At 43.2% G+C, this 21,470-nt stretch overlaps 1 protein-coding gene and 1 non-coding gene across 3 annotated transcripts in view; both read left to right on the top strand.

Moving 5' to 3' along the window:
• Window positions 1-21,470, top strand: part of ptcd3 (pentatricopeptide repeat domain 3) — a 354,967-nt gene that overhangs the window by 34,034 nt on the left and 299,463 nt on the right. The window contains exons 17-24 of one of the 2 annotated variants that reach the window (XM_055649683.1): window positions 967-1,073; window positions 4,398-4,476; window positions 4,949-5,039; window positions 6,361-6,446; window positions 18,543-18,685; window positions 19,584-19,625; window positions 19,754-19,912; window positions 20,545-21,324. In XM_055649683.1, coding sequence (XP_055505658.1) covers window positions 967-1,073; window positions 4,398-4,476; window positions 4,949-5,039; window positions 6,361-6,446; window positions 18,543-18,685; window positions 19,584-19,625; window positions 19,754-19,912; window positions 20,545-20,626 — 789 coding nt within the window. In that variant the 3' untranslated portion in view covers window positions 20,627-21,324. Of the gene's footprint in view, window positions 1-966; window positions 1,074-4,397; window positions 4,477-4,948; window positions 5,040-6,360; window positions 6,447-18,542; window positions 18,686-19,583; window positions 19,626-19,753; window positions 19,913-20,544; window positions 21,325-21,470 lie in introns of those variants that run through there. The other variant, XM_055649765.1, reaches the window with a different exon arrangement.
• On the top strand, window positions 13,601-13,738 carry LOC129704883 (small nucleolar RNA SNORD94). The gene has a single exon (XR_008724812.1). It is a non-coding gene; the product is annotated as a small nucleolar RNA SNORD94 (small nucleolar RNA).

The following is a 21,470-nucleotide window of genomic DNA, read 5'->3' as shown; positions in this document are numbered from 1 at the left end:
CAGTTATAAAATAGACTTGTAAAAACGAAGGTTTACTGTATTGTATTAGCTAAGTGATGATGATGATGGACTAGTGAGATTCTTTGTCCGTGGCAGTTCATGTCCAATTAACAATCAAGTTTTTTTAAGGAGCTCATAGAGATGGCAGGGCTGTAGAAATATAGAACATAGGTGCAGGAGGAGGCCATTCGGCCCTTCGAGCCAGCACCGCCATTCATTGTGATCATAGCTGATCGTCCTCTAACAATAACCCGTGCCTGCCTTCTCCCCATATCCCTTGATTCCACTAGTCCCTAGAGCTCTATCTAACTCTCTCTTAACTCCATCCAGTGACTTGGTCTGTGGCAGGGAATTCCATAAATTCACAACTCTCTGGGTGAAAAAGTTTTTTCTCACCTCAGTCTTAAATGACCTCCCCTTTATTCTAAGACTGTGGCCCCTGGTTCTGGACTCGCCCAACATTGGGAACATTTTTTCCTGCATCTAGCTTGTCCAGTCCTTTTATAATTTTATGTTTCTATAAGATCCCCCTCATCCTTCTAAACTCCAGTGAATACAAGCCTAGTCTTTTCAATCTTTCCTCATATGACAGTCCCGCCATCCCAGGGATCAATCTCATGAACCTACGCTGCTCTACCTCAATCACAAGGATGTCCTTCCTCAAATTAGGAGACCAAAACTGTACACAATACTCTAGATGTGGTCTCACCAGAGCCCTATGCAACTGCAGAAGAACTAGATATTGACTGAAGGGTCTCGACCCAAAACTTCGCCCATTTCTTTTATACAGAGATGCTGCCTGTCCCGCTGAGCTACTCCAGCATTTTATGTCTATCTTCCATGTATATGCAAAACTATTTCCTAATTGCTTTCATTTGCAGCATGGAGTGTAGCAGATTGAGCGATATTTGGGCGGTACAAATCTGATCTGTACAATCTGAAACCATTTTGTTTCCCTCTTTGCAGTGCATGGATTTGAAAGACCTTGAACTGGCTTACAGAATTCACAACGTGCTTGAAACTGGAGACAACTGGAAATTATTGGGTGATTCTTATCAGCGGAGTATTTATTAGTAAGAACTTCTGTGATTTGTTTGTGATAAAGAGGTTGCAGCTCAGTAATCTTTTACACAGATGATGGACTCGCATAATGATTTTATTTAACCCAGGTCACTGGTAGAATCTAGAATAATAGGCTGATCCCTCGAGACCAAGTATTTCTCCTTCCAGATAATACAGCAAGCCCTTGCTATAACGGGATATAAAAGAATATCTAACATTTACTGCACAGAAAGTGGTCATTGAGTTTATGGCATCACTACCAGCCAAAGATAGACTTCTTTGGGTTGCTTGCTCACTCGTTGCAACTTTATCATCACTCCACTTTAATAATGATTTAAATCTATAAGTGTTTTGTTCTCATCACCCTTTCAAATACTGAGTATCAGCCTTCAATCACCCTGACTGAAATACTTCCCTCGTCTTCCGCTAGTTACTTTCAACCTGTGACCCCCGAGTTCATAAGACCATAGACATAGGAACAGAATTAGGCCATTTGGCCCTTCAAGTCTGTTCCTCCACTTGATCATGGCGCCCTCTGTTTTTTATTATTTGGTCGTAAAGTATACATTGTGAGGGGGAGGGGGGGGGGGGAAACACATGGAGGATGCAATGTTATACAGAAAAATGTCAAGAGTGTTTTATTGTCATATGTCCCAGATAGAACAATGAAATTCTTACTTGCTGCAGCACTAGATAATTTGTAAACATATTACACTGTAAACATAAATGAGATAGAGGAAACAAAGTTCACTGTGTACAGAGCCCTCCATAATGTTTGGGACAAAGACCCATCATTTATTTATTTGTCTCTGTACTCCACAATTTCAGATTTGTAATAGAAAAAAATCATATGTGGTTAAAGTGTAAGCAGTGTTTATACATAGTTTCCCCCCCCCCACATTTCAGGGCACCATAACATTTGGGACACAACAATGTCATGTAAATGAAAGTAGTTATGTTTCGTATTTTGTTGCATATCCTTTGCATGCAGTGACTGCTTGAAGTTTGCGATTCATTGACATCACCGGTTGCTGGGTGTCTTCTCTGGTGATGCTCTGCCAGGCCTGCATTGTAGCCATCTTTAGCTTATGCTTGTTCTGGGGGCTAGTCCCCTTCAGTTTTCTCTTCAGCACATAAAAGGATGCGGAATTGGGTTCAGATCGGGTGATTGACTTGGCCACTGAAGAAGTGACCATTTATTAGCTTTGAAAAACTCCTTTGGTGCTTTAACAGTATGTTTGGGATCATTGTTTTGCTGTAGAATGCACCTCTGGCCATTTCCAGTGCAAAACACAGATAATGTATATACCGGTGCGGTAATAAAAAAAAATACAGCATTTGGAATAAAATAACATTTAATTGTGCACAGAGCAAAGATTACAAAAACTGTTAAACAATTTACAGAGTTAAACAGCTTAAACAGAATTTACACAGCTCCTACCTAGACCAAGAATTTTGAAGTGCCGAAAATCCCCGCACTAATGCATGTCGCTTCTGATTGGATTGCCGTATAGTACTGAAACGCTTCCTATAGGCCAGGTGTGCCAAACTCACGGGCCGCATCCGATCAGCAAAGGCATATTGCCACATTTTGCCCGTGGCCTAAAATGAGTTTGACTTACCTGCTATAGGCCTATGAACATCCTAGCCTTTGGCCTCGAAGACGCAGGTAATTTTTCGGGCCTTATTTTAGGGTAAAAAAATAGGGTCTTCATTGCCGAAAATACGGTAATCTTCGTCTCATCTGTCCACAAGACCTTTTTCCAGAACTGTGGTTGCTCCTTTAAGTACTTCTTAGCAAACTGTAACCTGGCCATCCTATTTTTGAGGCTAACCAGTGGTTTGCATCTTGCAGTGTAGCCTCTGTATTTCTGTTCATGAAGTCTTTTGCAGACAGTGGTCATTGACAAATCCACACCTGACTCCTGAAGAGTGTTTCTGATCTGTCGGACAGGTGTTTGGGGATTTCTCTTTATGATAGAGGGAATTCTTCTGTCATCAGCTGTGGAGGTCTTCCTTGGCCTGCCAGTCCCTTTGCGATTAGTCAGCTCACCAGTGCTCTCTTTCTTCTTAATGATGTTCCAAACAGTTGATTTTGGTAAGCCTAGTTTGGCTGATGTCTTTAACAGTTTTATTCTTGTTTCTCAGTGTCATAATGGCTTTTTGATTTTCATTGACACAACTTTGGTCCTCGTGTTGATAAACAGCAATAAAAGTTTCCAAAGGCGATGGGAAGACTGGAGGAAAGACTAGGTGCTGAGAGCTCTCTTATACCTGCATTAAGGAGGCAATTAAACACAGCTGAGCAATTACAAACACCTGTGAAGCCACGTGTCCCAAACATTATGGCGCCCTGAAATGGGGGGACTCTGTATAAACACTGCTGTAATTTCTACATGGTGAAAGCAAAATGTATAAAAATGGCCTTTATTAGAATCTGACTTTTTTTTCTATTATAAATCTCAAATTGTGGAGTACAGGCAAATAAATAAATAGACAATAGATATGAAGGGTCTTTGTCCCAAACATTATGGAGGGAACTGTGTATAGACACATATTTACTAGTGTACACACACTCACACAATATATATATGTACATACATATGTGTGTGTATATATATATATGTGTGTATATATGTGTGTATATATATATATATGTGTGTATATATATATGTGTGTGTGTATATATATATGTGTGTGTGTATATATATATATATATGTGTGTGTATATATATATATATATATATGTGTGTATATATGTATATATATATATATATATATATATTTATATATGTGTATATGTATGTGTATATATATGTATATATATATATGTATATATATGTGTGTGTGGATATATATGTATATATATATATGTGTGTGTGTATATATATATATGTGTGCAGTGTTTAATAGCCTGATGGCTGTAGAGATGAATGTGAGGTGTATAAAATAAAACCGAGCACGGAAAAGTACAGCACAGGAACGGCCCATGATGTCTGTACCGAAAATATGATTTATTTATTTTTTTCAAACTTATTCTTCCGTCTGCACGGCTTTGACTCTCCATTCAAAGCATGTTCATGTTATAGGAACGTAATTTGGCCATTCGGCCCATCGAGACGACTCCGCTTTTCAATCATGGATCTAGCTTCTGGTGCAGTGCTTGCAAATCTCTTCTATCTCGCTCTCCTTTTTAATGATAACCTCTTGTAATAAGGTGACCAGCACTGGATGCTTCTCCAACTCTGGGGTCAATACATGCTTAGTATTACCTGTCTACTTTCCAGTTCACTCCAGCGAACATTAATGCTGAATTTATTTTGTTTTCTCGCCAGTGGGAGGTTCTTCAACATTGTGTGTATGATGGAGAGCATCGATGTAGTTCTCAAGTGGTACAAGAACCTCATTCCATCGGTACGTCTGTTCGTCATTGTAACAACTCAAAATCAATACACAAAGTACTGGAAGAACTCAGCGGGTCAGGCTACACTTCTGGAGGACATGGATAGGCAACGTTTTGGGTTGGGACCCTAACTCCAGCACTTTAGGGGTTTTTTGTAAACCACCACCAGCTGTTTCCCCGTGTCTAACTCAAAATCAATAGCTGGCTGAATTACAGGCTGCTAGTTCTGAAGAAGGTGGGGATTTTTATTTTATTTTATAGTGAGAGCTGGTCTTGAAACCAGCAATTCCTGGACCATCATTAGAAGCAGTAGGCCATTCATGCCTTCTCTGCCATCCAATTTACTAATCTTTGGAGATGTGTTTACAAGCATCTGAAAGGCATACTTTATGTGTGGTATGCAAGACGACAAAAATCACTGACAATTTGAATGTGATAATAAAGTATTATTCAATCATTAAAGTGCAAACATTTTGTTTTCAGGTTTACTATCCCAATGTGCAAGGTGTGAGGGATCTGCTGCAGGCTTTGGACACTGAAAACCAGCTACAGCTGGTTCCAAGCATCTGGAAAGGTTGGTGCAGGCGGGCTGATCGCTGGCTTCTGGGGGGAACGAAGGCTCCTCCTCTTGGGTTCAGACTGTAATCTATCTTTTGTTGACCATGTGCTGGCTCCGGTGGAGTGCACGGCACTTGCACCAAGTCAAGAGGCTGTTGGTTCAAGTCACCGTTGGGAGACACGAGCACAACAGTCTAGTATAATGCCTTTTGAAGATAGAGCAGACAGTACAGGGACAGGTCCTTCATCCTATGAGTTACTCCAGCATTTTGTGTCTGACCATCAAATAGTACAGCAAGCTATTCAGGCAACAATGTCCAAACTGAACACAATGCTAAGATAAACTAATCTCCTCTGCCTGCAAATATCCACCTCTCAATTTCATTCATATCTATGTGCCAATCTAAAAGCCTCATAAATGTCGCTATTGTACCCCACCACCATTTGCAACACGTTCCAGGCACTCACCACCCATTGTTTTAACAAAAAAAACGTCTTGCACATTTCCTTTTAAACTGTGCCCTCTCACTGTAAAACTGTGCCCTTGTGTCATTTCATTGACTTGTTTTTTTGAGATTTTCACCCTGGAAAAGGTTCTGTCTACCCCGTCTATGCCTCTGTTTTATACACCTCTATCATGGCTCCTCGTAATCTTTGGCGTTCCTGAGAAAATGGTCCAAGACTGTCCAAACTCTTCTTGTAGCCAGTACCTCCAATCCAGGCAGTATTCTGGTACCTCTTGCGCATCCTCTCCAAAGCCTCCACCTCCTTCCTGCAATGGGGCGACCAGAACTACATACAATACTTCAAATGCAGCCTAACCAAAGTCCTGTGAAGCTGCATCATGACTTCCAGACTCTTAAACTCAATGCCCCAATGGACACATTTTGCTGCCTTCACTGAGTATGCAAGATCTCACATCGACCTTTTGAAGAATCCTCTCCAATTATCACTGCTCGTTCAACATCTGTGAAGCAGATAGTCTGCTCGTTACCCTATGGCTGTTTCTAGGAGCTTGCTGTGTACAAATTAGCTGTTTTGTTTCCCATTTCCCAGTTTAAAACCACAGAAGGTAGTTGAGGCCAGTTCATTGGCTGTATTTAAGAGGGAGTTAGATGTGGCTAAAGGGATCAAGGGGTATGGAGAGAAGGCAGGTACAGGATACTGAGTTGGATGATCAGCCATGATCATATTGAATGGCGGTGCAGGCTCGAAGGGCCGAATGGCCTACTCCTGCACCTATTTTCTATGTTTCTATTTCATTGGTTGTAAAATATTTTGGGTCGTAAACAACGACAAATAAATTGTTTCTAAGTCTCCTTATTTTTCCCACACAGACATTAAGCGGCTTGGTCATGGTAACAAGCAGGACCTTGTGGAGGAGGTGCTGGAGCTAATGAGTCGGGACAAACACAGTCCAGAGGTAAGGAACGTCCCTGAGATCATTGACATTTATAGATTCATAAATTATTGCAGCAGAATTAAGCCATTTGACCCAGTCAGAATCGAATCTGGGTCTCTGGCACTAAGGTGGCAACTCTACTTCTCCACTACCGTGCAGGCCCAGGGGTGGTCCATGGAAGTGTTGCTCTACAATGTGGGACCTCTGTAGATGTTCATGTTATAAATTCATGTGATAGGAGCAGAATCAGGCCATTCGGCCTATCATATCTACTCCACCATTCAATCATGGCTGATCTATCTTTCCTTTTCAACCCCATTCTCCAGCCTTCTCCCCATAACCCCTGACACCCTTACTAATCAAAAATCTGCCAATCTCCATTGACTCCACAGCCGTCTGTGGCAATGAATTCCACATCATCACCAACCTCTGACTAAACAAATTCCTCCTCATCTCCTTTCTAAAGCTACATCCTTTTATCGGGTGCTATTTACTACTGGAGTTTCTCTATGTGACTGCTGGTCGCCTGCTATGTCATTTGTGGTGGTGATCATCTACCATTCATGGGAAATTGTGGCCTAGACCCAACAGTAATAAAGCCAGCCATCTGAACCATGCTGAGGGTATCGGTGGACTTGGCTTTTAGTTTGTCCAGTTAGCACAGAATTGGGAATTTAGTTTAGTTTAGAGATACAGCGCGGAACCAGGCCCTTCAGCCCACCAAGTCCGCACCGACCAGCAACCTCCGCACACTAACGCTATCCTACACAGACTAGGGCCAATTTACAATTTTCCCAAAGCCCATTAGCCTACAAACCTGTACGCCTTTGGAGTATGAGAGCAGACCAGAGCACTAAGAGGAAAAAACCCATGCAGGTCACTGGGAGAAAGTACAAACTCCATTCATACAGAACGCACAGTCAGGATCGAACCCGGCTCTCCCGTGCTGGAAGGCGACAAGTCCACCACTGCCCCACCATGCCGATTAAACTTCCCAGCCAAAACGGCAACAGTAAGAAGGATCTCTTGCTGAAACTACTCTCAGTAACATGGGCAGATTCACACATCACTATGTGAGGGGCTGTGTTTGTGCCACAAAGGTTCTGCAGAAGGGTATTGTGAAGGACCACACCAATCTTAACTAGTCACCAGGGAAAGCGCCTGATACAAGACCTTGCAAGGTTTTGCACAGTATCTAGATACACGTGACAATAATAAACCAACTCTAATATTGAAGGTAGCAAACAATTCTGAAAACAGTAAGTTCACAATATGCTGACTAAACCACAGCCCAAAAGATTGAAGATTACAAACTGCTAAAAGAAAAGTGCAGAGATTGCATCAAGCTAAAAACAACTTAATTATATATACAATTCATGGCATTAATACAATTAGTTACTTAAGTTATGATGTCGAATGGAAGCTGCATACCCATATCTCGTTGCACTTATGTGCAATGACAATAAAATTTATTGTTGTTGTTGTTGTTGTTATTATTATTATTATTATGGCAAGTCCCTGAACAGCATTGATTTTTTGAAGGATCTTAGGGTCTAAGACCATAACTCCTTGAAAGTGGCAACCCAAATAGGGAGTGGTGAAGAAGGCATATGGTGTGCTTGCTTTGACAGGTCGGGGCATTGAGTATAAGGGTCAAGAAGTCGAGATATACAGTTCCCTCCATAATATTTGGGATAAAGACCAATAATTTATTTATTTGCCTCTGTACTCCACAATTTGAGATTTGTAATAGAAAATATCACATGTGGTTAATCACAGATGACAAAGCTGGGTGGCAGTGTGAACTGTGAGGAGGATGCCATGACAATGCAGGGCGACTTGGACAGGTGGGGTGAGTGGGTAGATGCATAGCAGATGCAGTTTAATGTGGACAAATGTGATGTTATCCACATTGGTAGCAAAAACAGGAAGGCAGATTATTATCTAAATGGTGTCAAGTTAGGAAAAGGGGAAGTACAACGGAATCTGGGGGTCATTGTTCATCAGCCAATGAAAGCAAGCATGCAGGTACAGCAGGCTCTGAAGAAAGCGAATGGCATGTTTGCCTTCATAACAAGAGGAGTTGAGTAAAGGAGCAAAGAGGTCCTTCTGCAGTTGTACAGGGCTTTACTGAGATGACACCTGGAGTATTGTGTGCAGTTTTGGTCTCCAAATTTGAGGAAGGACATTCTTGCTATTGAGGGAGTGCAGCGTAGGTTCACAAGGTTAATTCCCAGGATGGCGGGACTGTCATATGCTGAGAGAATGGAGCAGTTGGGCTTGTATATTCTGGAATTTAGAAGGATGAGGGGATCTTATTGAAACATAAGATTATTAAGGGTTTGGACAGGCTATAGGCAGGAAACATGCTCCTGATGTTGGAGTTGTGAGTCTTGAATTCTCTGCCTCAGAGGCGGTTCTCTGGATACTTTCAAGGGTGAGCTAGATAGGGCTAAAAGATAGCGGAGTCGGGGGATATGGGGAGAAGGCAGGATCGGAGTACTGATTGTGGGTGATCAGCCATGATCACTGTAGTACTGCTGTAGATTTGGGAGGAACAACAGCAGCAGCAACAGATTAGCAAGAGATACGACTGATTGGCTCTAGCCCAAGTGGGAGGAGAGGGGTGAAAACAGTTGAAAACTGAGGAATTTGCTGTGTAAATTGGTAAATCAGGCAATTTATCAGTCAATTTAAGCAGGACAGCTCTTTGCGAGCGGCAGTGAGTGAGCGGCCTAGTGAGGGAAGTGCCCTGTGAGTAAAGTGTGAGTCTTTGGCGAGGAGGCTGAGGAGAGGAGAGGAGACCACGCAATACGCTTGAGAGGTAGAGACCAAAGAAGGAGATGTCAGGCAAGCTGATTCAGTGTGATGCTTGCAGTATGTGGGAGGTCAAGGACACTGCTGGTGCCTCTGGCTGCTACAAATGCGAAAAATGCATCCAGGTAGAACTCCTGAAGGGCCGTGTTGGGGAACTGGAGAAGCAAGTGGATGACCTCCGGTTCGTACGAGAAACGGAGTCGTTCCTCGACAAGTCCTACAGTACGATTGTTACACCTAAGGTACTGGAAGAGAGAAGGTGGGAGACAGTGAGAAAGGGAGGGAAGCATGGAATGCCAACGTCCCCGGGTGATGTACCTCTTGTGAACAGGTTCATCCGCTTAGAAGCTGTTGGGACAGAAGACGTGAGCGGCGGACTGGCCTGTGATGCGAATAGGGCTGTTGAGCCAAAACCAAAAAGGCCTAAGGCAGGCAAGGCCATTGTAGTGGGAGACTCCACCGTGAGAGGTACGGACAGGGGTTTCTGCGGCAACAGACGGGATGCGAGGATGGTGTGCTGCCTTCCCGGTGCCAGGATCCAGGATGGCACGGACAGAGTGCAGAAAATCCTCAAGGGCGAACATCCGGAAGTGGTAGTGCATGTCGGCACAAACGATGTCGGAAAGAAGGGGATGAATATTCTGCAGCGTGACTTTAGAGAGCTCGGAAAAATGTTGAAAAGCAGGACCTCCAGGGTTGTTATCTCCGGTTTGCTTCCAGTTCCCCGTGCTGGTGAGAGCAGGAACAGGGAGATACGGGACCTGAACGTGTGGCTGAGGAACTGGTGCACGGGGCAGGGATTTAGATTCTTAGATCACTGGGATCTGTTTTGGGGTAAGGGGGAACTGTACAAAAGGGGTACAGGTGTGGGACCAGCATTCTGGCAGGCAGGTTTGCCACTGCTACACGGGTGGCTTTAAACTGAATAAGGGGGGTGGGGTGTTGAATGGGACAGTGGAGGATGGAGTTAAAGGGAAAGGGTTTCTTAAATGTGTGAGCGTAGAGACCGAAGGGTGTAAAATGAGGGTAGAAGAAATAGGTAGCAAGGTGAAAAGTAAAAGTGGCAGGCAGACAAAACCAGGGCAAAAATCAAAAAGGGCCACTTTTCAACATAATTGTATAAGGGGTAAGAGTGTTGTAAAAACAAGCCTGAAGGCTTTGTGTCTCAATGCAAGGAGCATTCGGAATAAGGTGGATGAGTTGAATGTGCAGATAGCTATTAATGACTATGATATAGTTGGGATCACAGAGACATGGCTCCAGGGTGACCAAGGCTGGGAGCTGAACATCCAGGGATATTCAATATTCAGGAGGGATAGACAGAAAGGAAAAGGAGGTGGGGTAGTGTTACTGATTAGAGAGGGGATTAATGCAATGGAAAGGAAGGACATTAGTTTGGAGGATGTGGAATCGGTATGGGTAGAGCTGCGAAACACTAAGGGGCAGAAAACGCTGGTGGGTGTTGTGTACAGGCCACCGAACAGTAGTAGTGAAGTTGGAGATGGTATCAAACAGGAAATTAGAAATGCGTGCGACAAAGGCAAAACGGTTATAATGGGTGACTTCAATCTACATATAGATTGGGTGAATCAAATTGGCAGGGGTGCTGAGGAAGAGGATTTCTTGGAATGTATGCGGGATAGTTATCTAAATCAACATGTAGAGGAACCAACGAGAGAGCAGGCTATTTTAGACTGGGTATTGAGTAATGAGGAAGGGTTAGTTAGCAATCTTGTTGTACGTGCCCCCTTGGGCAAGAGTGACCATAATATGGTTGAGTTCTTCATTAGGATGGAGAGTGACATTGTTAATTCAGAAACAATGGTTCTGAACTTAAAGAAAGGTAACTTTGAGGGTATGAGACGTGAATTGGCCAAGATTGACTGGCAATTAATTCTAAAAGGGTTGACGGTGGATATGCAATGGAAGACATTTAAAGACTGCATGGATGAACTACAAAAATTGTTCATCCCAGTTTGGCAAAAGAATAAATCAGGGAAGGTAGTACATCCATGGATAACAAGGGAAATCAGGGATAGTATCAAAGCGAAGGATGATGCGTACAAATTAGCCAGAAAAAGCAGCATACCGGAGGACTGGGAGAAATTCAAAGACCAGCAGAGGAGGACAAAGGGCTTAATTAGGAAAGGAAAAATAGATTATGAAAGAAAACTGGCAGGGAACATAAAAACTGACTGCAAAAGTTTTTATAGATATGTGAAAAGAAAGAGATTAGTTAAAACAAATGTAGGTCCCTTGCAGTCAGAAACAGGTGAGTTGATCATGGGGAACAAGGATATGGCGGACCAATTGAATAACTACTTTGGTTCCGTCTTCACTAAGGAAGACATACATAATTTGCCGGAAATAGCAGGGGACCGCGGGTCAAAGGAGTTGGAGGAATTGAGTGAAATCCAGGTTAGCCGGGAAGTGGTGTTGGGTAAACTGAATGGATTAAAGGCCGATAAATCCCCAGGGCCAGATAGGCTGCATCCCAGAGTACTTAAGGAAGTAGCTCCAGAAATAGTGGATGCATTAGTAATAATCTTTCAAAACTCTTTAGATTCTGGAGTAGTTCCTGAAGATTGGCGGGTAGCAAACGTAACCCCACTTTTTAAGAAGGGAGGGAGAGAGAAAATGGGGAATTACAGACCAGTTAGTCTAACATCGGTAGTGGGGAAACTGCTAGAGTCAGTTATTAAAGATGGGATAGCAGCACATTTGGAAAGTGGTGAAATCATTGGACAAAATCAGCATGGATTTACGAAAGGTAAATCATGTCTGACGAATCTTATAGAATTTTTCGAGGATGTAACTAGTAGCGTTGATAGGGGAGAACCAGTGGATGTGGTGTATCTGGACTTCCAGAAGGCTTTCGACAAGGTCCCACATAAGAGATTAGTATACAAACTTAAAGCACAAGGCATTGGGGGTTCAGTATTGATGTGGATAGAGAACTGGCTGGCAAACAGGAAGCAAAGAGTAGGAGTAAACGGGTCCTTTTCACAATGGCAGGCAGTGACTAGTGGGGTACCCCAAGGCTCAGTACTGGGACCCCAGCTATTTACAATATATATTAATGATCTGGATTAGGGAATTGAAGGCAATATCTCCAAGTTTGCGGATGACACTAAGCTGGGGGGCAGTGTTAGCTGTGAGGAGGATGCTAGGAGACTGCAGGGTGACTTGGATAGGCTGGGTGAGTGGGCAAATGTTTGGCAGATGCAGTATAATGTGGATAAATGTGAGGTTATCCATTTTGGTGGCAAAAACAGGAAAGCAGACTATTATCTAAATGGTGGCCGATTGGGAAAGGGGGAGATGCAGCGAGACCTGGGTGTCATGGTACACCAGTCATTGAAGGTAGGCATGCAGATGCAGCAGGCAGTAAAGAAAGCGAATGGTATGTTAGCTTTCATTGCAAAAGGATTTGAGTATAGGAGCAGAGAGGTTCTACTGCAGTTGTACAGGGTCTTGGTGAGACCACACCTGGAGTATTGTGTACAGTTTTGGTCTCCAAATCTGAGGAAGGACATTATTGCCATAGAGGGAGTGCAGAGACGGTTCACCAGACTGATTCCTGGGATGTCAGGACTGTCTTATGAAGAAAGACTGGATAGACTTGGTTTATACTCTCTAGAATTTAGAAGATTGAGAGGGGATCTTATAGAAACTTACAAAATTCTTAAGGGGTTGGACAGGCTAGATGCAGGAAGATTGTTCCCGATGTTAGGGAAGTCCAGGACAAGGGGTCACAGCTTAAGGATAAAGGGGAAATCCTTTAAAAAACCGAGATGAGAAGAACTTTTTTCACACAGAGAGTGGTGAATCTCTGGAACTCTCTGCCACAGAGGGTAGTTGAGGCCAGTTCATTGGCTATATTTTAGAGGGAGTTAGATGTGGCCCTTGTGGCTAAGGGGATCAGGGGGGTATGGAGAGAAGGCAGGTACGGGATACTGAGTTGGATGATCAGCCATGATCATATTGAATGTCGGTGCAGGCTCGAAGGGCCGAATGGCCTACTCTTGCACCTAATTTCTATGTTTCTATCACTTTGACTGGCGGTGCTGGCTCGAAGGGCCGAGTGGCCTACTCCTGCACATATTGTCTATTGTCTATAAAGTGCACATTGTCAGATTTTAATAAAGAACACAGCTGTAATTTCTACATGGTGAAACCAAAATGTATGAAAATGGCCTTTAATAAAATCTGACAATGTGCACTTTAACCACATGTGGATTTTTTTTTTCTATTACAAATCTCAAATTGTGGAGTGCAGAGGCAAATAAATAAATGATGGATCTTTGTCCCAAACATTATGGAGAGCACTGTATAATAGCCCCACGTAGCAGTCTCTGCCGGCAATGATGATTGGCGCAGGGGTACGGACCTCAGCTGAAGAATGGGAGCTGAGTGTGGCCGTTTCTCACTCTGCTTGCGTGTAGTGGGCTGTTTGAGAGGTGTCCATACGAGAAAAACGCCTTGATCTGAGCCGGAGAAAGTTACGAGTGTGATTTCACCTGAAGAAAGTACTGCCTAAAATTAGTTAAAGCCATCCCTGTGCTAAATCAAGGCTGCCCATCAAGTGTACTCCACCATTCAACCATAGGTGATCTCTCCATCTTAACCCCAATCTCCTGCCTTCTCCCCATAACCACTGACACCTGTATTTATCAAGAATCTACAGTGCTCTCCATGATGTTTGGGACAAAGACCCATCATTTATTTATTTGCCTCTATACTCCACAATTTGAGATTTTTAATAGAAAAAATCACATGGTTAAAGTGCACATTGTCAGATTTTAATAAAGGACATTTTTATACATTTTGGTTTCACCATGTAGAAATTACAGCAGTGTTTATACATAGTCTTCCCCCCCCCCCCCCCCCCATTTCAGGGCACCATAATGTTTGGGACACATGGCTTCACAGGTGTTTGTAATTGCTCAGATGTGTTTAATTGCCTCCTTAGTGCAGGTACAAGAGAGCTCTCAGCACCAAGTCTTTCCTCCAGTCTTTCCATCACATTTAGAAACTTTTATTGCTGTTTATCAACACGAGGACCAAAGTTGTGCCAATGAAAGTCAAATAAGCCGTTATGAGACTGAGAAACAAGAGTAAAACTGTTAGAGACATCAGCCAAACCTCAGGCTTACCAAAATCAACTGTTTGGAACATCATTAAGAAGAGAGCACTGGTGAGGTTACTAATCACAAAGGGACTGGCAGGCCAAGGATGATGGATGAATTCTCTATAATAAAGAAAAATCCCCAAACACCTGGCCGACAGATCAGAAACACTCTTCAGGAGTCAGGTGTGGATTTGTCAATGACCACAGTCCGCAGAAGACTTCATGAACAGAAATACAGAGGCTACACTGCAAGATGCAAACCATTGGTTAGTCGCAAATATAGGATGGCCAGGTTACAGTTTGCCAAGAAGTACTTAAAGGAGCAACCGCAGTTCTGGAAAAAGGTCTTGTGAACAGATGAGACGAAGATTAACTTATATCAGAGTGATGGCAAGAGCAAAGTATAGAGAAGAGAAGGAACTGCCCAAGATCCAAAGCATACCACCTCATCTGTGAAACACGGTGGTGGGGGTGTTATGGCCTGGGCATGTATGGCTGCTGAAAGTACTGGCTCACTTATCTTCATTGATGATACAACTGCGGATGGTAGTAGCATAATGAATTCTGCAGTGTATAGACACATCCTATCTGCTCAAGTTCAAACAAACGCCTCAAAACACATTGGCCGGCGGTTCATTCTACAGCAAGACAATGATCCTAAACATACTGTTAAAGCAACAAAGGAGTTTTTCAAAGCTATAAAATGCTCAATTCCTGAGTGGCCAAGTCAATCACCCGATCTGAACCCAATTGAGCATGCCTTTTATATGCTGAAGAGAAAACTGAAGGGGACTAGCCCCCAAAACATGCATAAGCTAAAGATGGCTGCAATACAGGCCTGGCAGAGCATCACCAGAGAAGACACCCAGCAACTGCTGATGTCCATGAATCACAGATTCAAGCAGTCATTGCCTGCAAAGGATATGCAACAAAATACTAGACATGACTAATTTCATTTACATGACATTGCTGTGTCCCAAACACTATGCTGCCTAAAATGGGGGGGGGGGGGGGGGGGGGGGGGGGGGGGGGGGGGACTATGTATAAAACACTCTTGTAATTTCTACATGGTGAAACCAAAATGTGTAAAAATGCACAATTATCAGGGCTCTAAAGGAACAGTGGAACAAGTAATTAGATTCACATTAAGGTGAAACCACCGAGCATGGATATGGTCATGGGACGATTAGTCTAAAAGCAAGTCTAAAGATCAAGCAGAAGGACAGAATTGGAGACTTCATTGACCGCCCTTAGTAGAATAGTCAATAGGTGCAGGCGTAGGCCATTCGGCCCTTTGAGTCAGCACCGCCATTTACTGTGATCATGGCCGATCATCCACAATCAGTACCCCATTCCTGCCTTCTCCCCATATCCCTTGACTCTGATATCTTTAAGAGGTCTATCTAACTCTCTTGAAAGCATCCAGAGAATTGGCGTCAACTGCCTTCTGAGGCAGAGAATTCCGTAGATTCACAACTCTCTTGAGTGAAAAAGTTTTTCCTCAACCCCGTTCTAAATGGCTTACCCCTTATTCTTAAACTGTGGCCCCTGGTCCTGGACTCCCCCAACATCAGGAACATGTTTTCTGCCTCTAGCATGTCCAATCCCTTAAAAATCTTATATGTATCAATAAGATCCCCTCTCATTCTTCTAAATTCCAGTGTATACAAGCCCAGCCGCTCCTTTCAACATAGGACAATCCCGCCATCCCGGCAATTAACCTCATGAACCTACGCCGCACTCCCTCAATAGCAAATATTCTTTGGAAGTTATTTGCCTGATATTAGTACTGTAACTAGTAGAGTTGATAAGGGAGAACCAGTGGATGTGTTATATCTGGACTTTCAGAAGGCTTTCGACAAGGTCCCACATGAGAGATTAGTATACAAACTTAAAGCACACGGCATTGGGGGTTCAGTATTGATGTGGATAGAGAACTGGCTGACAGACAGGAAGCAAAGAGTAGGAGTAAACGGGTCCTTTTCACAATGGCAGGCAGTGACTAGTGGGGTACCGCAAGGCTCAGTGCTGGGACCCCAGCTATTTACAATATATATTAATGATTTGGACGAAGGAATTGAATGCAACATCTCCAGGTTTGCGGATGACACGAAGCTGGGGGGCAGTGTTAGCTGTGAGGAGGATGCTAGGAGGCTACAAGGTGACTTGGATAGGCTGGGTGAGTGGGCAAATGTTTGGCAGATGCAGTATAATGTGGATAAATGTGAGGTTATCCATTTGGTGGCAAAAACAGGAAAGCAGACTATTATCTAAATGGTGGCCGATTGGGAAAGGGGGAGATGCAGCGAGACCTGGGTGTCATGGTACACCAGTCATTGAAGGTAGGCATGCAGATGCAGCAGGCAGTAAAGAAAGCGAATGGTATGTTAGCTTTCATTGCAAAAGGATTTGAGTATAGGAGCAGAGAGGTTCTACTGCAGTTGTACAGGGTCTTGGTGAGACCACACCTGGAGTATTGTGTACAGTTTTGGTCTCCAAATCTGAGGAAGGACATTATTGCCATAGAGGGAGTGCAGAGACGGTTCACCAGACTGATTCCTGGGATGTCAGGACTGTCTTATGAAGAAAGACTGGATAGACTTGGTTTATACTCTCTAGAATTTAGAAGATTGAGAGGGGATCTTATAGAAACTTACAAAATTCTTAAGGGGTTGGACAGGCTAGATGCAGGAAGATTGTTCCCGATGTTAGGGAAGTCCAGGACAAGGGGTCACAGCTTAAGGATAAAGGGGAAATCCTTTAAAACCGAGATGAGAAGAACTTTTTTTCACACAGAGAGTGGTGAATCTCTGGAACTCTCTGCCACAGAGGGTAGTTGAGGCCCAGTTCATTGGCTATATTTAAGAGGGAGTTAGATGTGGCCCTTGTGGCTAAGGGGATCAGAGGGTATGGAGAGAAGGCAGGTACGGGATACTGAGTTGGATGATCAGCCATGATCATATTGAATGTCGGTGCAGGCTCGAAGGGCCGAATGGCCTACTCTTGCACCTAATTTCTATGTTTCTATCACTTTGACTGGCGGTGCTGGCTCGAAGGGCCGAGTGGCCTACTCCTGCACATATTGTCTATTGTCTATAAAGTGCACATTGTCAGATTTTAATAAAGAACACAGCTGTAATTTCTACATGGTGAAACCAAAATGTATGAAAATGGCCTTTAATGCAGGTGCAGCAGGCAGTGAAGAAAGCGAATGGTATGTTAGCTTTCATAGCAAAAGGATTTGAGTATAGGAGCAGGGAGGTTCTACTGCAGTTGTACAGGGTCTTGGTGAGACCACACCTGGAGTATTGCGTACAGTTTTGGTCTCCTAATCTGAGGAAAGACATTCTTGCCATAGAGGGAGTGCAGAGAAGGTTCACCAGACTGATTCCAAGGATGTCAGGACTTTCATATGAAGAAAGACTGGATAGACTCGTCTTGTACTCACTAGAATTTAGAAGATTGAGGGGGGGTCTTATAGAAACTTGCAAAATTCTTAAGGGGTTGGACATGCTAGATCCAGGAAGATTGTTCCCTATGTTGGAAAAGTCCAGAACAAGGGACCGAGATGAGAAAAACATTTTTCACACAATGGTGAATCTCTGGAATTCTTTGCCACAGAAGGTAGTTGAGGCCAGTTCATTGGCTATATTTTAGAGGGAGTTAGATGTAGCCCTTGTGGCTAAGGGGATCAGGGGGTATGGAGAGAAGGCAGGTACGGGATACTGAGTTAGATGATCAGCCATGATCATATTGAATGGCGGTGCAGGCTCGAAGGGCCGAATGGCCTACTCCTGCACCTATTTTCTATGTTTCTATGATATTGAGTCAAGCATGAAGTAAGGTCTCCTATCTAACAATGAACTATTTGGTTAATTTTAGTCATATCTACCAAAATCTCAAAACAGAATCTTGTTTCCTAAACTTCAAAAGAGAGTTAGACTTAGTTCTTAGGACTAAATGAATTAAGAGATATGGGAAAATGCAGGAACGGGGTACTAATTTTAGATGATCAGCCATGATCATATTGAATGGCTGGCTCGAAGGGCCGAATGGCGTACTCCTGCACCTATTTTCTATGTTAACCCTTCATTGTGGTACAGAAGGATGTTGATATTCCCAGTATACTTTCTACACAAAATTAAATCGGCCATTTAATCTCGTTCCAGTTGCAAGTAGCCTTTGCCGACACAGCTGTGGACATCATGTCTCACTATAAGCAGACCCAGCAACGTAACCTGCAATGGACAGCTACATCTTTGGGCAATGTCACCGCTCTGATTCTGAGAGGAGGGAAGACTCGAGATGCGTGGTAAATATTATGAGGAGTAATTAATGCCTAACAAAGGTTGCTTTGTAATAATGGCTAAAATGGAATGTCTTCATTTCTGTATAATACATAATCAGCCTTGTAGCAGAATTACCCAGTTTCTTACTGGTTGTTATCAGGCATCTGAACTATTCAATCGACTAGAACGCGGTCCTGAGCTACTATCTACCTCATTGGAGACTGTCGGATTATCTTAAATCAAACTTTATTAGACTTTATCTTGCACTAAACGATACTCCATTTATCGTGTACACTGGATAGCTCAATTGTAAGCATGTATAATTAGAGAGTACAGAGGAGATTTACTAGAGAGTTACAGAGAAAGGTTGAACAAGTTAGGGCTTTATTCTTTGGAGCGCAGAAGGTTAAGGGGGGACCTGATAGAGGTCTTTAAAATGATGAGAGGGATAGACAGAGTTGATGTGGACAAGCTTTTCCCTTTGAGAATAGGGAAGATTCAAACAAGAGGACATGACTTCAGAATTAAGGGACAGAAGTTTAGGGGTAATATGAGGGGGAACTTCTTTACGCAGAGTGTGGTGGCGGTGTGGAATGAGCTCCCAGTGGAAGTGGTGGAGGCAGGTTCATTGGTATCATTTAAAAATAAATTGGATAGGCATATGGATGAGAAGGGAATGGAGGGTTATGGTACGAGTGCAGGCAGGTGGGACTAAGGGGAAAAAAATTTTTTCGGCATGGACTTGTAGGGCCGAGATGGCGTGTTTCCGTGCTGTAATTGTTATATGGTTATATGGTTATAATCTTTCCGCTGACTGGTTCGCAGGAACAAACGCTGTTTACTTGGTCCGCGTGACAATAAACTAACCTATATGTGGTTTTGCTAGTGTTATGTTCAATGACTTGTTATCTTTGACTCTAGGGAGATGCTGCCACTTTTTAAAGCAAATAACAGAGTTCCAAGGTAAGGTGTCTCTGCGTTAATGATCATGTCGTCATGATGTGTACACTTCAAAATAGAAGTCTTTTATGTCCTGATATTTCACAGAAGAGTTTTTATGGATTGTCTTCAATCTCCCCATTTTGACGCAGCAAAGGCCTACTGGATGAGTTCCTGAACCATGCGAAGGAAAGCAGCAACAAGGCTTTGGCTCTGGACTTGGTGAAACTTGCTGCTTCCTTCAGCCTACCTGCAATAGCAGAGTTCTTGGACAGGGTGACCACTGACTTCGACCTGACTGAAGAAGAACGGTAATCCTGTCTCCTTGGAATAGTTAGATTTATCCACCTGTAACATGTATTAGTCCCTGGACTAGCCCGTTCTGCATTGTGTACTGGAACGCTTCATTGACAATGCAGTAAAACTCCTATGTTTGGGACTTTGATGCTGGCCTGAGATTTTCTGAAATATTGGATTTTATTACTAGTACCCCAACTTCAATTTTAGATTTTAGACAGTTTTATAATAGTTCCATGTGTACCTGGTATTTTAAGGGTGTGGATGGGACTGCTATGAGTTTCAGAGCGTGTTTCAGAATCTCTGGAACTCTCTGCCACAGAGGGTAGTTGAGGCCAGTTCATTGGCTATATTTAAGAGGGAGTTAGATGTGGCCCTTGTGGCTAAAGGGATGAGGGGGTATGGAGAGAAGGCAGGTACAGGATACTGAGTTGGATGATCAGCCATGATCATATTGAATGGCGGTGCAGGCTCGAAGGGCCGAATGGCCTCCTCCTGCACCTGTTTTCTATGTTTCTATGATTTCAAAGAGTAGGATTTCCAAATAGTTAGATGATGGACAATCAAATTGTTACTGTAAACGTCAGCTAGTTGATGCTTCTTACAAAGTGTAATTGATGCTTTTTATTTCTCCCCATACAAACAGGAGGTCCCTGGATGACCTGGATGCCAGCAGTAGTAGTGGTAGCAGCAGCAGCAGCAGTGACAGTGATAGTGATCGCGAATAACTTTGTTGTCTTGGATCCAGCATGCCGTGTCCTAAATCCACGATGGGCGACTGAGGAGAGGCCTTGTATTTATTGTTGCTTCAAGTGTGCTACAGAACAGCATGTGGAACATGACTGACTTGCACAGGTGTGGATGCATGAAGAAAAAATAAACTGAAAAACTGCAAATGATTTACATTTTAAGGATGTGTGGAATGGTAATAAGCAATATGACATGAAGACACACATTTGCACCTACAGTTCAAGGAAGGATGCTGTGGATGACCTTTCCTTGGTTGCAAGATGTAAATTCAAAGGTCTATGTTAAATATTGGCATCCGTCTGGCCAAATTAATTAGTAATTAGGTGCCATGGGGAGAAGGCAGGAGAATGGGGTTGAAAGAGAAAGATAGATCAGCCATGATTGAATGGTGGAATAGACTTGAAGGGGCGAATGGCCTAATTCTGCTCCTAAACATTTATTTGGCCCATCGAGCCTGCCGTTCAATCATAGCTGATCTCTACCACCTAATCCCATTTTCCTGCCTTCTCCCCATAACCCTTGACACCCGATCTATTGAACGTGACTTTCTCTGCCTTAACAATATCCACTAACGGCGGCTTCAGTGAGTTCCACAGATTAACTATACTCTGAGTAAAGAAGTTCCTCACCTTTTTTTAAAAAAAAAGCAGCCTTTAATTCTGAGGCTATGACCTCTGGTCCTCGACTCTCCCACCAGTGGCAATATCCTTTCCACATCCACTCTATCCCTTTCATTATTCTGTAAGTTTCAATGAGGTAACAAACAAATAAAAGTTTGTTCTCTATCATGGAGAGTGTTCTCCAACAATATCTGTTCACCAA

The sequence above is a fragment of the Leucoraja erinacea genome, chromosome 1 (genome assembly GCF_028641065.1).
Source record: "Leucoraja erinacea ecotype New England chromosome 1, Leri_hhj_1, whole genome shotgun sequence".
NCBI classification, from domain to species: Eukaryota; Metazoa; Chordata; class Chondrichthyes; order Rajiformes; family Rajidae; genus Leucoraja; species Leucoraja erinaceus.
Note: the sequence above shows the minus strand (reverse complement) of the source record. Positions and strands in the feature narration are given on the sequence as shown.